This window comes from Diaporthe batatas, assembly GCF_019321695.1.
Source record: "Diaporthe batatas strain CRI 302-4 chromosome Unknown Contig00008, whole genome shotgun sequence".
Lineage (NCBI taxonomy): Eukaryota > Fungi > Ascomycota > Sordariomycetes > Diaporthales > Diaporthaceae > Diaporthe > Diaporthe batatas.
The window spans coordinates 1120927-1138792 of NW_025408555.1; the positions used below are offsets into that span (position 1 = coordinate 1120927).

At 60.5% G+C, this 17866-nt stretch overlaps 6 protein-coding genes across 6 annotated transcripts; 2 read left to right on the forward strand and 4 right to left on the reverse strand.

The window, feature by feature from the left end:
• Positions 1–70: 70 nt before the first annotated feature.
• KVR01_007621 (uncharacterized protein) lies at positions 71–3698 on the reverse strand. Its single transcript, XM_044794506.1, has 2 exons — positions 1980–3698; positions 71–1900 (listed from the first exon to the last, which is right to left on the reverse strand). The coding sequence occupies exons 1-2, from the start codon at positions 2546–2548 to the stop codon at positions 313–315; spliced, it is 2157 nt and encodes a 718-aa protein (XP_044643874.1). The 5' UTR covers positions 2549–3698; the 3' UTR covers positions 71–312.
• Positions 3699–5296: 1598 nt separating this feature from the next.
• KVR01_007625 (uncharacterized protein) lies at positions 5297–8146 on the forward strand. Its single transcript, XM_044786361.1, has 2 exons — positions 5297–5804; positions 5862–8146. Exons 1-2 carry the CDS (start codon positions 5616–5618, stop codon positions 7212–7214), a joined length of 1542 nt encoding a protein of 513 aa, XP_044643878.1. The 5' UTR covers positions 5297–5615; the 3' UTR covers positions 7215–8146.
• Positions 8147–8228: 82 nt separating this feature from the next.
• On the reverse strand, positions 8229–8662 carry KVR01_007650 (uncharacterized protein; the record flags this gene model as incomplete). Its single annotated transcript, XM_044793863.1, has 3 exons — positions 8229–8306; positions 8497–8574; positions 8660–8662. 3 exons carry the CDS (start codon positions 8660–8662, stop codon positions 8229–8231), a joined length of 159 nt encoding a protein of 52 aa, XP_044643903.1.
• A 773-nt stretch (positions 8663–9435) lies between these two features.
• On the forward strand, positions 9436–10923 carry KVR01_007221 (uncharacterized protein; the record flags this gene model as incomplete). Its single annotated transcript, XM_044785835.1, has 2 exons — positions 9436–10763; positions 10794–10923. 2 exons carry the CDS (start codon positions 9436–9438, stop codon positions 10921–10923), a joined length of 1458 nt encoding a protein of 485 aa, XP_044643474.1.
• A 291-nt stretch (positions 10924–11214) lies between these two features.
• Positions 11215–14465, reverse strand: KVR01_007363 (uncharacterized protein). Its single transcript, XM_044795063.1, has 5 exons — positions 13887–14465; positions 13165–13802; positions 12514–13082; positions 12263–12439; positions 11215–12169 (listed from the first exon to the last, which is right to left on the reverse strand). Exons 1-5 carry the CDS (start codon positions 14114–14116, stop codon positions 11546–11548), a joined length of 2238 nt encoding a protein of 745 aa, XP_044643616.1. The 5' UTR covers positions 14117–14465; the 3' UTR covers positions 11215–11545.
• Positions 14466–14717: 252 nt separating this feature from the next.
• Positions 14718–17363, reverse strand: KVR01_007227 (uncharacterized protein). Its single transcript, XM_044793662.1, has 2 exons — positions 17157–17363; positions 14718–17064 (listed from the first exon to the last, which is right to left on the reverse strand). Exon 2 carries the CDS (start codon positions 17002–17004, stop codon positions 14923–14925), a length of 2082 nt encoding a protein of 693 aa, XP_044643480.1. The 5' UTR covers positions 17005–17064; positions 17157–17363; the 3' UTR covers positions 14718–14922.
• Positions 17364–17866: the final 503 nt, after the last annotated feature.

Below are 17866 nucleotides of genomic sequence, written 5' to 3' on the forward strand. Positions count from 1 at the left end.
TTCTTGAGTTGATCGGTTCACCTTGTATTTTCACATTCATAATGTCACTGGTTGCTAGGGGTCTCGAGGGTTTTGGTAATCGCAATAAATTGCTTCAACTTTTAGTACCACTATATCCAAGAAGGAGAATAGTTTTCTAATTATTCAGAGAGAGTGATATCAGCGCCGCCCTTTTTCGAGCCTACTCCGAAGAAAGCCAAAAAGGAATGAGAAAGAACAGACTCGTTTACACGTCTGATGCTAATACTAATGCAAAACGCTATCCATAAATATCCCAAATGCAAACAGGCAGGCAACATCCCAAACACCCACCTAGACAGTGACGCCGGCCGACAGCTTCAGCGTGACGGGCTGGCCCGAGAGCTTGACCCACTGGATGGGGGGCTCAGAGCCGACCTGGTCGCTGGTGACGGAGCCGCCGGTGGCGGTGGTGCTGCCGCCGGGGATGGTCACGGGGACGGGCACGGGGCACGAGTTGCCGTTCGCGGCGACGGTGACGGAGGTGACGGAGGAGCCGTCGGGGCTGAAGCCGTAGGACAGCGAGGGCTGGCAGCCGTCGAGGGCCTGGCGGTCGAGGAAGTACTGGGCGATGTCGTCGTGCTTGAGCGAGATGACGGGCCAGTTGGTCAGGCGGGCCATCTCCTGGGCGACGGTCTCGGTCCAGGCCATGAGGATGGACATGGGCATCGTCTTGGAGCCGACGGTCATGGGCGGCATGTTGGTCAGCCTCATGTTGGCCTGGTGGAACATGTAGGGGTCGCTCTGCAGGCCGAACAGGTACCGGGTGTTGTCGGCCTTGCTGAGCGCCAGGATGTCGGCGAAGGTGCCCTTGCCGCCCGAGGTGTCGATCCACTCCTTGGTGTTGCACTCGGGCGTGTCGCAGTTGTAGTAGATGGCCGTCGAGTACCGCGGCACGATGGTCAGGCCGGCGTGCCCGTTGCCCGCGACGGTCGAGGTCAGGGGCCAGTACTTGTTGTTCGGGTTGCGCAGGACGGGGCGCGTGTTGTCGCCGACGATGCTGGTCAGGCCCGCGTCCATCCACGCCCTGATGACGTCGCCGTTGTGCGTGCCCGTGATGGCCGGGGGGATGAGGCCCTTGGCCGAGAAGGAGGTGGCATTAGCAATACCGTTCTGCTTCATCCAGGCCTGGTTGAACTCGATCTCGCGCTTGGCGTCCTTGTACGTGGCGTTGTTGAGCTCCATGTGCGAGAAGGTGTGCGACATGTGCATGTAGGCGTTGAGCTTGTCGGGCGTGCCGAACCACCTGGCGAAGGTGTCGCGCTGCGCGCAGGCCAGCGACCACGGGTAGGTGGTGAACTCGGCGGGCCAGCGGTCGACGCCGGTGCCCAGGGGCTTCTGGAACTCGAGCGGCGTGTCGGGGACCTCGTTGTACTCGACGGCGTAGGCGGGCTTGCACGAGGCGTCCCCGGAGGCGGTGGCGTTCTCGATGTCGCCGTTGCCGTTGTGGCCGAGCTCGAGCTTGAAGCTGGAGCCGGCCGGCAGCCGGGTGTTGAGGTCGGCCATCCAGGTGATGTGGCTGTCGAGGTCGGCCGTCGTGGTCTTGTACGTGCTCCCGTTGGGATAGTACATGTCGGTGGCGAGCTGGACGTCGTCGACCTGCGCGCTCAGGTGTGTCTTGCGCTTGCCCAGGAAGATGCCGCGCGTCATCCAGTGGATGTGGGCGTGCTGGAGGTAGTTGGACGTGGCCGACCAGGAGGGGGCCCAGCTGGTGAACCAGACGAACTGCTCGCGGCCGCCGGGGAACTTGTTCACGACGGCGGCGACCGTGTCGGTGGAGTAGCTGCCGCCGGGGCCGAACTTGGCAGCCTGTGTCGTCGTCGAGGGGTCGGTGATGACGGCCGGGTAGTGATACAGACCTTGGCTGGTGATGCCGGCGTTGCTGCTGACGTGTTAGTAGAAGACAAGAAGACAAGAAGAGCCGGGGCCTGAAGTAAGACAAAAGGGGAGCAGGGACTCACGCCTTGAGGTTGGCGGTAGGGAAGAGGCTCGTGTTGGTGAAGCTGATGAGCTGCTCGACGCCGGCATCACAGCACCCGCCGGCACCGGCGAGGCCCACGCCGTAGAGCGGCCCGGGGAACTCGTTGATGCGGACCATGCGGACCTTGAAGCCGGCCTGGTATGCCCAGATGGTGCTCCACTGGGCGTCGGTCACGGCCGAGCGCCAGCCAGTAGCACCGTAGTCGTATGCGAGGGCGTCGATGACGATGATGCCCGAGTACTTGCCCTCGGACGTGGAGGTGTTGAGCGTGGGGATAGCGCCGCCCTCCTTGGGGATGAGCACCGCCTCGAAGGGGATGCCGTATCCCAACAGCCCAGCAGAGGCCGAGTTAGCCCCGTCGCTGTCACGGGCTAGGATCAGGACCTTGTTGTCGATCTTGGAGACGGGCCCCGTGGAGTTACCGGCGGCGGTGCCATTGGTCGTGGCGAAGACTGGGGCCGTGCTGTTGCCAGAGGCCGTGCTGTTGCTGGGGATAGTGGCGGCGGAGGCAATGGCTGCCATGCCCGCCAGGGAAGGGAAGAACTTCATGTTTGTAATCTGGCTTTCTAATGACTGCTTTTTCTTTCTGTCTGATGACTTGTTTTTTTGATGAGAGCTTCCTGGTGAGGTCTTTCTAATGAGTGAAAGATGGTAGCAGATTAAAAAAGAAGGAAAGTAGAGGCTCGAAAAGAGAGAGACTGGGGTAGTTCAGAACGAGTGTGAACTACTAGTTGTTGATGTTGAGAGAGAGAGCATGGTCGAGAAGGAGGGAACATCACGACCTTAATATAGGGAACCTCATGGCCTTGACTACCCTAGGGTATAGCCCGGGATCTTGGGACATTGCACATCGACGAGCCAGATCGTTGGGTCTTGCGGATCGTGATTCCTCATCCTCCCCCGGGCTGGTCCCCTCCCGGGCAAGCTAATGGTAGGGCTGGACAGGGCGCTCATCAGCTGGTAGTTCTAGATCCAGGGCCCAGGCACATGATTCCGTGAGCCTGGGCCCGGAGGTGAGCGGTAAACGGGTACGGCGTCTTGGCGGCACCAGAGGGCGACAGTCGAGATACAGCCACACAGATGGTGGGTGCGAGGGACAAAGAGGCCTCGGCTCGGCGCTGTTGGAGGAGACGAGGCCGAGACCCAGCTGGGATACCGATGGGGAGGACCACAGACGGCCGGTTGACGCCGACGGACGGGTTAGCTGACGTCCACGACACGCTCTATTGAAGCTAGAAGATGGGACTAACGGTGTATCCGTGCCGCTCCGCCCAACGGCCTTGTCGATCGCCCACGGGTTCTGGGCCCCGTCAAGCTTCCCGCGCACACCCCCAGCTGACTACCGGCACGGCGCCGCTATACTGCGTCGGTGCAAGCAGGAGGAGCTAGCATGGCAGGCCGCCGCAGCTGTCGTCGTAGGGTCCGAGGCGCGTTGACGGCTCGAGAGCGATGGCTTGAGAACCTAGCAGTTTAGTCGTAGGGCTGGACCCCTTTTCCAAGTGCTTCCGCGGTGGAAGGATCCCGAGCGCGGGTCGGAATGCCCCATGCCCTTGCCCCAACTGCTCATCATCGACATGCCAATGCGTGGCAGGTATAGCTGTCAGTGTTGACGTGGGCACAAGCACGGCGGCGGCCGAGCGGTTTGCGGGGAGGCATGACACCTGGGGCCGAGGTGTGAGTGAGTATAAGCTGAACTCGCAACATTGAAAGTGGTGGTGCGTGAGCAGCCGTACTAAAAAAGAATGTTAGCTTATATCTGAAGTCACGTGGGATTGGTTGGCTGCGTCAGTGAGCCATCTGCATTGGCCGATAATAAGTTGCAGCTACGAGTGAATGATTCGACTTCTTGGAAAGGTCATAAGGTCCATGACAACCTTGGAAGTATTCAATTGTGCGAACCCCAAAGACAACGGAAGAACCCATAATAATTTGGGGGGTGGAAACGAGCCATCTCAAATCTTCAGAGACGCCTCAGGCTGTTGGAAAATGCCATCCATGGAAATGAGAGACCGATGTGACACATGCGAGGTGTTTGGGTGAGGCGGTTCAGGGCAGCCTGCTATCGATATGATAAAATCCCTGAGCAGCGGATGCCATTGCGGCCGAGGTAGGCAAGGCTCACGGGACTCATTTTGCCTGGGAGTCTTGAGCGAGTGGGCGGCCAAGCCGTTAGTCTCCCGCTTTGTGCGGTCCATGCTTCATTGATGCTAGCCAGATCAGATACCCTAGCGGTTGCCATACCCCAGAAGGCCTAGCATCGAGGGTGTCGAAAGAGGCAACGGCTGGTCTTGAAGACTACTTTTTCTCTAATATTCTCCGCTGTATGGAGGCGCCACATACATTTTATATGTATGGGGATTAAAAACGAAACCACCTCTCTAATATTCTCAAGCTATAAGCTTTAAAGGTGCCAGCTCCCCAGAACAATTGTTAGTTATAGAAGGCTCATCATTCTTCCTCCTTGATGTATTGAAAAAAAAAAATACCCTCCGATGCAACGATCCCCTCCTTTTCTTTTGGTATTGGCAGTGTATTTCTTTAAATGCTGGGTCTTGAGCGTTTACCACTGTATGAAGGCGCCACGTACATTTTACATGTATGGCGATTAAAAACGAAACCACCTGACCAGCCCGCGGGCGGCTGGACGCTACAGTTTCAACTCATAGCAGGTGAAAGGATGCTGGGTGTTTCCCGCGTAATATTGCTTGGAAATACCTGCACGTGAGGTTGCGCATGTGGGATCCCGTGTAGAGTTGCAGGGTTAAAAAGCACACATTAGGGGTTGATTGGGTTGATTGTATTGATTGTGTGCCGTGTGACAGGCATCAAAAATTTGATATCATAGTGTAGGCCATTGCAATAAAAGCAGCAAGTGATTTGATTTCCAGCTCAGGGTCCTGTCAATTGTTAATCTTGCTTTGAAACTTCAATGTTGCTTTCTGTGTCGTTCAGTCAGCTTTACCCGGGCCGGGCTGTTTCTAATCTCTTGAGACCGTGCCGATGTAGCTCATAGAGTTGACTTTACATGTAGGCTTCTTATGAGGAGCTCTGCAGAAGTCAAAGAGGAGGTTGATCTTGCTTCAAAGAACATTTGTGCGACTAACATTTAAGGTGGTGCACTCTGGTTACCCGCATATTGGAAGCCAGGTACCCCTGCCCCTGCCCCTGCCCATGTAAGCCCGCACGGGCCACATTGCCCTTGTCTCCAATCAACCAATGCACCTAGCAGCTGCCGGGTCCGAGGACAAAGCCCCACTTGAGTTGTCGATCAGTCCCCGTCGCGTCACCCAGCTCCCCCCACAACATGCTTGACGCGACACGCTCAATTGAGTCTTTTCGAACTTGGATTTTGGGAGGCGATTATTCCTTGGTTGTACATTAACGACATCACATATCCTTGGCACCTACTGCAGCTGCATTACTTGTCCCTTGTCAGCGCTGTAGCGCCTTTGTTAGCTCCCACCCCAGTGGTGCCTCGGCTTTGTCTTGGGCCCCGAGTTCTGCCAGCACCGCGCCAACCAACAGTCTTGCAAGTACTTACCCACTACCACTTACCTACCTGCACCTCCGGCACGGCAATTGCGATTGGGCAGAGAACACGACACACGCTCAAACCATGGAGGAAAAAGAGCTCAACGCCTCTCTCGTCGCCATTGTCAAGGACCTCTTCTTCGGCCCCGGCCGCGAGGACCTCTCCGTCAACACCGTGCGTACCAGGTGCGAGAAGGACAATGGCCTCGAGGAAGGATTCTTCCTCCAGGGAGACTGGAAGGCAAAGTCTAAAGACATAATCAAAACACAGGTGGTGCGTCTTTTCCATCCCCGCCTGCCGCCCACAAAGAGCTGACACAACCCCGAACAGAACGAGCTCATGGAGAGGGAAGAGAGAGGCGAGCTCCCTGCCACGCCGGTGTCAAACGCGCCAAAGTCTAAGGGCAAGGCGGCTCAGAAGAATGGCACTAAGAAGGCACAGCCCAAGGCAGCCAAGGCCGCGCCCAAGAAGCGACAGACCAAGCCCGCGCCCAAGGCCCCAGTGGAGTCGGGATCCGAGCTTAGCGACCCGCCCGACGAGGACGAGGACGAGGGCGAAGACGACGAGCAGGATGAGGACGAGGAATCGGATGACTACGAGGAAGAGAAGCCAAAACCCAAGAAGAAGCAACCCAAGAAAGCCAAGGCACCGGCGCGTGGCCGCAAGCGCAAGGCCGCCGAGACAGACGACGAAGAGGACGACGAAAAGTCATCCGTCGTGGCCGACGGCATCGAGGTCTCGACCACGGGCGCCAAGAAGCAGGAGGCGGACACCAAGGAGGACTCACCCCTGTCCGACGCCCCAAAGAGCGAAAAGGAAGAGGCGAAGCCCCCCGCGGCGGCCGCCGGGGCGGGGGATGACAGCAGCGAGCTGTCCTCTGTGATCGACGACGAGCCCCCGCCGCCCAAAAAGCAGCGCAAGACAAAAGCGGCGGCGGCGAAGAAGGCCAAGGCGGCGGCGGCGGCGGCGAACGACGACAGCGACGACAGCAGCGAGCTGTCCTCGGTGGTAGACGACGACGAGCCAGCAGGCAAGAAGAAAAAGAAGCAGCAGAAGCCGAAGGAGCCGGCATCAGGCGGCAAGAAAGGCGGCAGCAGCACCAGCAAGGCGCGCAAGACGAGCAGCGCGGGCGCCGGCGCGGCGGAGGCGGCGGACCCGCTCGAGGCCGAGGTCAAGAAGCTGCAGGGCCAGCTGGTCAAGTGCGGCGTGCGCAAGGTGTGGGGCGTCGAGCTGAGGGGGTGCGGGGGCGACGCCGGGGCCAAGGTCCGGCACCTGCGGGGATTGCTGCGCGACGTGGGCATGGACGGGCGGTTCTCCGAGGCCAGGGCCCGCGAGATCAAGGAGCAGCGCGAGCTGGCCAAGGAGCTGGAGGCGGTCAACGAGATGAATGACCTCTGGGGCGGCGCGACGGGGCGCCGGAGCCGGCGGGCCGCGGCGCCCAGGGGCCGGCTTGCGGAGGACAGCGGTGATGATGATGATCACGACGATGAGGAGGAGGAGAAGGAGGACGGCGGTGGTGGCAAGGGCGGCGGCGGGGACGGGTCGGGTCTCAAGGGCGCTGCGGCCCGGGGCGCGAGCGACGAGGACGAGGACAGCGACGCGCCCCCGAGGGTCAGCGGGCGGAGCAGGAAGGTCAGGCCCGAGCTGGCGTTCCTGGGGGATGACGATAGCGATGAAGACTGAGTGAAAGATGGCCCGCCCACCTCTGGCTTGTACCCTACGGGGTTTGTGTGTGTGAGGCCGGCCCACTGGACATGAAAACGGGGTTTCTGCTTTTGCTATTCTGACCGGCGCTGCCGCCCGGAGTATGGCGTGGAGGTTCCCGAGACGCATGGTCTTGTTCATTTGGGGAGGGGGGAGCTTGTCTTCGCAGGTATTGATATTCATAAGTCAGCCAGCCAGTGAGTGCCCATGGAGTTTGGTAGGTAGGTAGGTAGGTAGTTTTATGGGCTTGGGGGCAGCTCATGTATGATTACGACGGCCGTGTTGGAGCGGGCGGATGGAATGCATGCATGGGACCGAGCCAGCGCAGCGCAGGACGGACAGCTCTATTGCTTTCAATCGATGAATCAACCAACAAACACTGCCTGAACCAACGCCGCGGTCGATTTGCCCGGCCTTCTTAAGGGGGGAAACCCATCTGATTTCCAACCACCGAGCGAGGGGCTGGTGGCGCAACTGGTTCAAGCTTAATCGCTCCCTGTTCTGTCAGGTTTTCTGGGTGTGCCAGTTCCTCGAAGGTGCCTTGTTCAACCCCCGGGCATTGCAACTTCTTCGAAGGCGCCTTGTTCACCCCCCGGACATTGCAACTTCTGCTCGGCCTTTTTTTTTCCTTTTTCCTTTTTCTTTGGTTTGTTTTCCTCCCGTTCGTCTCCCTGTCTCCCACCCACCCTACGTCATGTGCCCGACTGGCTGAGTGAGTCTACGGTCTGTAGCAGGCAAGCTTTCCAGGTAGGTACCCAGGACGGTGAGCGTCAGTTTCTATCCCTCCCCCTCCCCCTGCCCCTCCCCCTCCCCCAGCTTTCCTTCCTCTGGCCTCGCACCGCAGACATGCATGCATGCCCTTCACGATAAAATGGAAGCCTCTTCTCTTTGGACTCTATCGCCCCGACTAGCCTGGTCCTCCCTCCCTCCCCCCCTCCCTCCCTCCCACACCCCACACCCCACCACTCACCCCGTCGCCAGCCACAGGCACGTTTACCTGCCCGCGTTCATGCGCTGCGCTATCAGGCTGAAGACGGCGACGGAGCCCATGAACAGCACGGCGTTGTAGAACTGGGGCGAGCGAGCCACGTCACATGTCAGTCATGTCGGCCATTATTCTTGGACTGGTTTGGTTGCAGAGGCAGGTAGGTTCCCGAAACGAAACAATGATCAAAAGGTGTGATTGGCTTGGTTCGGGGGGGGGGGGGGCCGGGCGGGGATGAGACGGGCAGGGCAGGGCAGGGCAGAACTCAGAACTCACTGCCTTCCTTGAGACCTCCCTCTCCTCGTCCTCGCTCCTGGCTTCTATGAACAACCTGCGCAGGTTGGGGAAGTTGGCCTGTGGGGGGGGGGGTCCGTTGCGTCAGCTAGCTGTCTCTGATAAGTCGTTTATTGGTGCGTGAAGGACCTCAGGAGATGCTCACCATGGTCTGCCTGCCTGCCTGCCTGCCTTGGCCTGTGGTTTTTGGCTACTGATTGGGTGGTGGCCTACCTCATGACCATTTCCAGAGACACTGGAAGGTAGATTCTGGACAAGCGAAGGTGGTGGATTTTGTCGAGGTCTTTGGATGGGGTGGGTGAAATCAAGGCTGCTGGCTCATAATCGACGGACTGAAGTCGGTGTGATGACTAAGCCCGTGCCCAAGGAGTGGTGCTTCCCATGTTCTTGCCAAGTCTACCACTTATACAGCCCCAGTCGTCGGATCCACTTCAACGTCGAGGTCGCATAAATAAATTCCACAAGAGGAGCGAGCCTTGGTTTCCCTTGCACCCAGTTGTGCCCAGGGTACCTACTCCTCATCAGCCATGGATGCTCAGACAACCCCGGACATCCCATGCTAGCCTGCAGGTACAGATGACTGAACGGGCAGGGAAATGAATCATCGTTGTATATGCCGGCACCAATCTAGCTAGCTTCGACATAGCTTCAACATGGCTTCGACAAGCTACCTAGGTACCTAGGTACTTGCGCAGCTACCCCGGATTATCCCACCCACCCACGTCATGCATGGACTCAGCGTTGCACACCTAGGTGGAAGGAGCACCTGGGAAAATAGATAATGAGCTGGTACCCGTTCGTTGCCAAAGTCATCCGTCTTCATCGTCATGAGCGGCATGCATCACTCACGCACACGAAACCTACCAGATTCCTAGACAGGATGAGCATCACTCAGTCCCACCTACAACAACAACACCAACCATGTGGTCCCAGCTCGAGCCCACGCCGCCGCACATAACCTACCTGGCCCTCTCCGTCTTCCTGATCGCCTTCTCCCTCTCCAGCCTGCTGATCCGCGACCGCCTGCACCTCTCGGCGCCCCCCCTCGCCCTCGCCTTCGGCGTGCTCCTGGGCCCCGCGGTCCTCGACGTCTTCTCCCCGCACGGCGGCTGGGGCCTCGGCGACGGCCTCACCCAGGAGCTGACGCGCGTCGTCCTGGGCGTGCAGTGCTTCGCCGTCGGCATAGAGCTGCCCGCCCGCTGGCTCGCGTCGCGCCCGCACCGGTCCTCGGTCCTCTGGCTCCTGGGGCCCGTCATGACCTACTCGTGGGCCAGCGCCTCGCTCCTCGCCCACCTCGTCCTCGGCGCCGGCCCCGCCGCCGCAGCGGTCATCGGCGCCTGCCTGAGCCCCACCGACCCCGTCCTCGCCGCCGCCGTGCTGGGGGGTTCCCGCTTCAGCGCCCGCGTCCCGAGGAGGCTGAGGCACCTGCTCTCCGCCGAGAGCGCCTGCAACGACGGCGCCAGCTTCCCCTTCCTCTACGCCGGGCTGTACGCCTTCGAGGCCCGCTCCGCGCGCGAGGCCGCCGCCGACTGGCTCCTCGTCACCGTGCTGTACCAGTGCGCCCTGGGGCTCGCCATCGGCTGCGCGCTGGGGTGGGCCGCCAACCGCCTCCTGCGCTCCTCCGAGGCGAGGGGTTACGCGTCGCGCCCCGGCCTCGTGGCCTTCTACCTCCTGCTGGCGGTGCTGTGCGTCGGCGTCGGGTCGACGCTGGGGCTCGACGACTTCCTCGTGGCGTTCGGCGCGGGCGTTGGGTTCGCGCACGACGGCTGGTTCTCGAGCAAGGCGGACGGGGAGGCGCAGGGCGGCGGCGGCGCCCCGTTCAGGGCCGTCGTCGACCTCGTGCTGGACTCGGGCGTCTTCGTCTACTTCGGGTCCATGGTCCCCTGGCGCTCCTTCGTGCCCCGCGCCGGCGACGTCCTCGACGGCCACGTCAGCCCGCCCGCGCTGCTCCTCTTCCTCGCGCTCGTCCTGCTCCTGCGGCGCCTCCCCGCCCTGCTGGCGCTGCACGCGGCCGGCGGGCTCGTCCCGGACGTCAGGACGTATAAAGAGGCCCTGTTCTGCGGGCACTTTGGCCCCATGGGCGTCGGCGCCCTGTTCCTGGCCGTCGAGGCCCGCGCCCACCTCGAGACGGGCACCTCGCTGCCCCTGCCGGGGCCGCGCCCGCCGCTGCGCCCGCCGCCCCCCGGCCAGCCCTGGGACGACAGGACCGTCGCCGCCGAGCTCATCTGGCCCGTGGTCTGCTTCGTCGTGCTGGGCAGCACCGTCGTCCACGGCCTGAGCGGCCTGGCCATAAGCGTCGCCGCGTCGCTCGGCAGGCGGGCCGGGGAGCGGGCGCCGCTCCTGGGCGGGGAGGTTGACGGGCTGGCCGGGATGGTGCATGATGATTCCGACGGCGAGGGGGAGGAGTAGAGTAGGGCGGTGGCTGGCTGGCTGCTGGGTCGGCCGGGGCGCTGTGTATAGATGGATCAGGAGAATACATACATACATAATGAGCAATTACCAAGACCCGCAACGCGCAGACTAAAGGCCCGTGATCTGACATGCGCATTGCGTCGTCTTCCTCTTCTTGAGCTGTCTCGACCGAAGGCATAGATAGATAGGCCTGGCCCTCGGGGCAAAATCTCATCATTGGGGGGGGGGGGATGGACGTGGTACACCGGCCGAAATCCCACAGCGAGAAACACGGAGCACATCAAAGAACCCCCCATTCACATTACAGACGCCTCTGGATTCCTTTGATGACCTCTATACGTTTTGACGTTGTGCTTTTCGACCCGCCGGCCACGCCCCCCAAAACAGCCAACCAGCCAGCCAGCCCACTAGTTCATTGCATTGCCCGAATGACCGCTGAGAAGAACCCCATTCCCCTCATGCTGACCATCAGTAGCTACCCACTTACCCATTCCACCCACCCGCCCACCTCCATACATACACACTGCTTCCCGTTTCGTTTCGTTTCGGTTAGGTCTCATCCCCGAGATATGCCTCTCCCCCCCCCTCCTATCGCTATCCCTTCACAACAACATCCGCCCTAAAACAGCCCCAACAGGTCATCACTCCCGCTCTGCTGCCCCTGCGCCGGCGCCTGGCCCCCCGTCCCCTGCGGGTGCAGCTGCTGCCCGGGCGGGGGCGGCGCGCTCGCCCCGCTGAGGTCCATGCCCGCGAACCCGTTCATCATGTCGCCCATGGCGCCCCCACCCCCACCGCCACCACCACCCGGCGGCGCAGCGGGCGAGCTGACGTCAAACAGCCCCATCATGTCCGCCATTCCACCGGAAGCGCCACCGCCGACAGCAGGGCTCGCGACCCGGTCCGGCGTGGCGGCCGCGCTGGCCTGCTCCTGCTCCTGCGACGCGGGCGCGGCGCCGTCAAAGTCGATGTCGAGCAGGTTCTCGACGTTGTTCTGGGGCTGGCCCGTGGTGGCGGCCGCGACGGACGCGGCGATGGGGTTGTCGGCGGCCTCGCGGCGCTGCTCCTGGATGGCGGCGCGCTGGATCTCGTCGGCGCCGAAGCGGCCCTTGCCGACGAAGGACTCGGGCGGCTTGTGGTACACGGACGCGAGGGTCGACAGCTCGCTGAGGAGCTGCTCCAGCAGGGCGGTCGGGAGGCTGGAGATTGTGGTGGAGATTGCGGGCTTCTGGGAGAGGATGATGTTCTGTGGTTGTGGTGGGGTTTGGTCAGCTGAAAGCGGCCGGGCAATAGGTAGGTAGGTGGGCGACGGGCGGGGAGCAAGCTGGGAGGAACATACCTTGGCGACGTCGAGGTCCCCTGACAAAAGCCGCCAGTAGACATAGGCTCGATCCCTGATGTCCGGGTTGTCGTTATCCGCCGTTGCTTGTTGCAGCACTTTCTGGACGAGGCCTTGGTTGTTGCTCGGCTTCTTGAGGAACAGTTTTACAACTGCTGTGAGGATCTGTAGTTGCGTCTACGGGGGTTTTGTGTGAGTGCGTCTGTTTACAAGAAAGAGGCAGGGTCCAAGTCCGGGCCAGAACTGCTTACCTGTGTGAACTCCTCCATGAATTCATCCACGAACCCAGATAATATCTCGTCCGCGTTGTTGATCTTCTCGGCGTACTCCCCCACGATCCATATCAGCGACCCTCTTGCGTTTGGCTCGTCGAGCTCGTCGATGTGGTTGCACAGCGTGGGGATGACGCCCTCGTAGCCCGGGTACTTGCGCAAAATGTCCTTGATCACCACGATGACCTCCTGCACCACGTAGTTGACCTTGGTCGCTATCAGGTCCAGCAGCGCGTTGACGCACTTCTCCGCCGCGCTCTCGATCTTGATTGCCACCTGCCCGATGGCCTTGATGGCGCGGCGCACAAAGTCCATGTCGACCTCGAGGGCGTACTCCTTCAGCTCGGCGAGCAGGTGGTCGAAGTTCTTGTCGTTTGATATCCGCACCATGATCTCGAGCTTCTGCATCTTGACGTAAGGGGGGTCGTTGTACTTGCAAAAGAACACGCGGAGCTCTTTGCTGAGGATGTCGGGCTTGGCCTGCAGGAGGAGATCGATATTCCTCAGGGCGACGTATTGGACTTCTGGGGCGGATGCGACGAGGGTTACTGCCGAGACGAGCTGTTAGCATAGGCCAGGATACGTTCGTTCTACGCTGGACACCTGGGGGGAGGGGGGAAGACGTCGCACCTAGAGGAGGAGCCATCTTCTTGAGGTACTGCCGTACCAGCTCCGGGCTGATGATCCTCATGTGGATGAAGACGACCTTGACGGCGGCCAAGACCACGCTGGGGTTGACGTGCTGGAACTGGGGCGCCACCCTCTCGCAGATGTGCTCCGACTCCTTAACGTCGGCGGGCGGGTAGTCGGCCAGGGTGGACAGGATGGTGACCCTCCCCCACTCGGTGCACTCGGCGATGGCCATGAGCAGCTTCTTGAGCATGGCGGGGGTGACGACGAGGGCCTTTGTCTCGGGGGCGGTCTCGTTGATCTCGGACAGGGCCTGGACCGAGTTGGCGACGACCATGGGGTTGGGGTCGCCAATGAGCTCCTGCAGGATCTCGAGGAAGCCGTTCTCGATGCACATGGTGGGGTTGAGGTCGAACAGCTTGGCGACGCAGATGGCGGCCGTCTTGCGCACGTAGGGGCTCTCGTCGCGCAGCGTCTTGCGCAGGGGCTCCTCCATGTAGTCGACCATCTTGTCGACCCGGATGCAGCCCATGGTCCGTATGGCCAGGGCCCTGATCAGCGGGTTCGGGTCTTCCGAGTCCTGGACGAAGGTGTTGACGGCGAGGATGCAGAGGTCGGGATGTGATTTCGCGTAGTTCCTGTTTGGGGGGAGGGAGGGTGTATTAGCAAGATACACATATATGCCACCGGAGATGGGGGCGCCAGTTGCAGTTGCTGCTCACATGAGGTATAGATAGACGAGCTTCTTCTGGTCCAGGTCGCCGGTGGCGATGTTCTTGAGCACGTCGGGGAACAGGGCAGACACGTCCTTGCCCAGGGTCATGGCCATGATGGTCTTCTGGATCGACTCCTTCCTCTCGTAGGCATACTGCGAGACGAGCCCGGCACGCAGCTCGAAGGTCTCACCCTTGCGGGGGACCGCGAACGCGCCCTTTATCCGGTTGACCGCCATCGTCGAGGGGCTATTGTTGTTGTAGTTGGTGGTGTTGTGCGCCGCAGCTGCAGGGCTGGAGTGGGTTGAGAGGGAGTGAGCGGTTCGAGATGCCCGTCCGGCACGGAGCTCTCTCTCTCTCTGTCTCTCTCTCTCTCTCTCCTTCGAAGGACACGGGGCTCGGAGAGGCAAGGGTTGGCAGCTGTTCAGCCCGTGGTGCAGAGCCACAGCATGCGGTTCGAGACAGGTGGTCCGGGAGGTCGTTGCAGGCTGGCTGGCTTGGGCAAGTTGTCGCCTTGGCCCGTAGAGTTGTAGGTGGCCCGGTCGCTGGGGTTCGGGTGTCGAGGGTCGGTCGAGGGGCAGAACCGCGACGTTGGCCAAGCTGTTCTGACAGGCGGTGGACGCTTGGGCCACTTTTTCTTTAAGTGTTGCTCGCCGCCCCTGTCAGGGGTTTGGTTGCATGCCCTCCAACGTCAGGCCCAGCCAAGTACCCAGGTACCTAGGTATCTACTAGTACATAGTACTCGAGCAGTCTAATAAGTGATCTGGAATAGGAATATTTAAAGTAGGGAGCCTTCTTCCACACATCATGCAACATAGGATTCGAAGTCTCTTTTTTTTCGAACATTTTTGAACTTTTGAAATATTCTATTGGGTATCTCAATTTCCATGCATGTGATTACCTCCCGTTCCTGCAGCCATGCTTTATCAGGCACTTGCTTGTCCATCGACAAATTGCTTACGCCTGCATGTATGAAGCAACATCTGCCCTCCTTTTTTCTGTGCCAGATCTTGTAGATGCAGATATCATCCATCATCCACATGCATCACCCAGCAGCAGTGTAACCAATTCCAAAAACACCAGCGTCCTCCTTGTCCTTGTGGCCTGATCCCGGCCTGCCGTCCTCGACGTCCACGCCGACCTGGTCGTCGGGCTCGGGCGTCGCGAGGACATGGCCGACGCTCATCTTGGAGAGGTCGTCATGCTCCACCCCGCCGCCGGCCAGCTCAACGCCGACGCCGACGCCGACGCCGACCCCCACGTCCACGTCCACGTCGAGGCCGTCGACGTCCATCCGGGCACTTGCCTCGTCCGGGCCGTCGTCGTCAGTCTGCTCCATGAGTATCATGTCTAGGTCACGATCTACCGCATCATCCTCGGCGCCGTCGGCGTGGCTGTGGTGCCCGACGGCGAGCAGGTCCTGGAAGCTGTTTGCTTCCGCGTCCGGGTGGTACGCGTGGTACGGGTCGTGGTGGTGGTGCTGGTGCTGGTGCTGGTGGTGGACGGAGACCGGGACCGGGACCGGGACCGGGTGGTGGTGCGCATAGGAGGACGGCGAAGGGTGGCTTGGGGGGTGCTGGTTGATGATCTGTGGGTCTATGGGCTGGTAGGGAGGGGGGTGCACGAGGGAGAGCGAGTGCGAGACGGGGGAGTGCCTGTGCAGGGTATGGTGCTGCTGAAGTGACGCGATGTGTGGGTGCCGGATCATCACATTGTGGTGTTGCTGGTTATGATGCGGCAGGGGGGCATGCTGCGGCACAGGCGAGTCTGTCGGCGTGTGCAAGGTCTGTGCCGGATAACTCACGGACATGTCATCATGATGGACCGGGTGGTATGGAGCCGGGGAGACCGGGGAGAAGCCGGGCAGGTGGGCGTGGGAGTTGGCGTGTCCGGGCTCTTCTCTACCTGTCCGGGCTGGCACAGTCGACGACGTGACAATATTGGCGATGGCCGGGATCACGGGCGCAGATGACACGGTGGCAGCCGGCGCAGGAGCAGCCGGGGGGGTACTGGCATCACTTTGTTTCCGGCTTGGCGTGGGCGGCTTCTTCTGGTGGACAGAGCTGCCGTGGGCCAAGCCAGGAAGCGACTTTGACGAGTCTTTGCATTCGGCACAGGCCCTAATTACATCGGAGACGGTTTCTTTAATGCGGCTCCAGTGGTACTTTTCAGCAATGGAGGCGGTGGTCTTGTTGATGCCGCCGTGGTGCAGCGAGTGGACCTGGCGGGAGATGTCGTACTGCCGCTGGGGGTCCGAGATGACCTCCTTGTCCTTGAGCATGAGCTTGTCGTCTTCAAGCAGCTTGTAGTGTGTCGCGGCGCTCCGGAGCCTGCTTTTCTCGGCCCGGTCAGCGCCGTTGGGGTATTTACCGTATTTGAGATAGAACTTGATCTTGTCGAATCGTTCTTCACTCACAAGTTCCTCGCTGTTTTCGTCGACCGAGAGGTCTCGTCCGTAGATGATGGCGTCGATGAGCCGCCCCGGGTAGCTCTTGAGGTTGCCGCAGCCCTTGACCCTGCCGATGCGCTTGAAGCCGAGGGCGTCCCAGATCTTGCACGATGCCACGTTGGTCTCGTAGACGAGGTTGAAGACCGAGTACGTGTAGCCCAGCTTCGGCGCATAGTCAAGGTAGGCCTCGCCCATCAGCCGGCCCACACCACGGTTCCTCGCAGCATCCGTCACCAGGAAGCCGGCGTTGCAGACATGGGAGCTGCGGCCTGGGTAGTTGGGCTTGATGTAGAAGCTGCCGAGACACTCCTTGGACCAGTCCTTCTCGTCGACCACGTCCTCTGGCCTCTCGATCTTGCCCAGCAGCATGATTGCACCAAAGTTCTGGAACCAGTACGACGCAAACTTGTCAAAGGGCATGGGCTCGATCATGGGATACGTGTCCCCATTGTTGACCTCCTTGGCGAACTGGTCGCTCATGTACTTGAGGAGCGAGTGGGGCACCTGATGGCGAGACACAAATGGCACAATGGTGGCGACGGTCTGCCTGTCCCGCAGGGTCACCTGACGGGGGACGATGGTGGCCGGCAGTGATGGGTGATTGGGATCCGGGTATGGCGGTTCTCCCGTCACGCGGTAGATGGTGGGAGAGGCGGGATCATCCATCATGGCCGGCATCTTGGCCCGAGGTCACACAAACCCGTGGGTTGGGTTGTGCCGTGCCGTGTCGTGCGTGCCCTTTTGCATGTCAGCCAGGTCATGTTCCCGGCACCAGAATGTCTGGGGAGGAGGGGAATGTCTGGGCTGCAGCTCGAGTACGGGCGCCGTACCTTTTTTTCTCTGCTGCCGGTTAGGCTCGACCAGCTCTCCCAGAGTGGTGTGAGCCTGTGTGAGCCTGTGTCCAGAGTGCTTGTCGACTCAGTGCGGCAGCCAATGGGGTCAGCGTTGCACTATTCTTGATGGGGAGTGCATGTGTGAGCTGTGAGCGGAGCGATGATGAGATGTGCTTGAGGAAGAGAAGTGCGCGCGGGGCTGCCCTTTGAATACTGCAGTGAGACCCGACCTGGGAAGCCTCGGGCAAAACGGGCCTTTTTGCACGGCCGCTTGCGCCTGACCACTCCCACTACCACTGCTGTCGTCACAGCTGTTACTGTTACTCACCAAAACTTGCCGCCTTCCGATCCCGGACCAGAAACCTTCTTAGTTAGTGCCGGCTGTACAGGGAATAAATAATCCAGAGTTCCCTTCAAGACAAACAAAGACTTTGCTTTGGTCTGGATGAAAAAGGGAGGGCATGGAATATATACATGTATATATTCGCGAGCCTATTTGGACTGTTGGCGGGTAAAGATTCATCCTACGGGAGACATTGTTGCTGCTCATCCGCACCCAACCGTCCAGCGCGCATCTGCGCATCAATTGCCGCGTCGGCGCCCAGCCCGCCTGTGTCCATCAGGCTCAAGTGCTGTGCTATAACCCACTGAACACAGGCCATGTTCTTCAAACACTAAATGCTCCCTTGCTCTCGGTAGCGACTTCG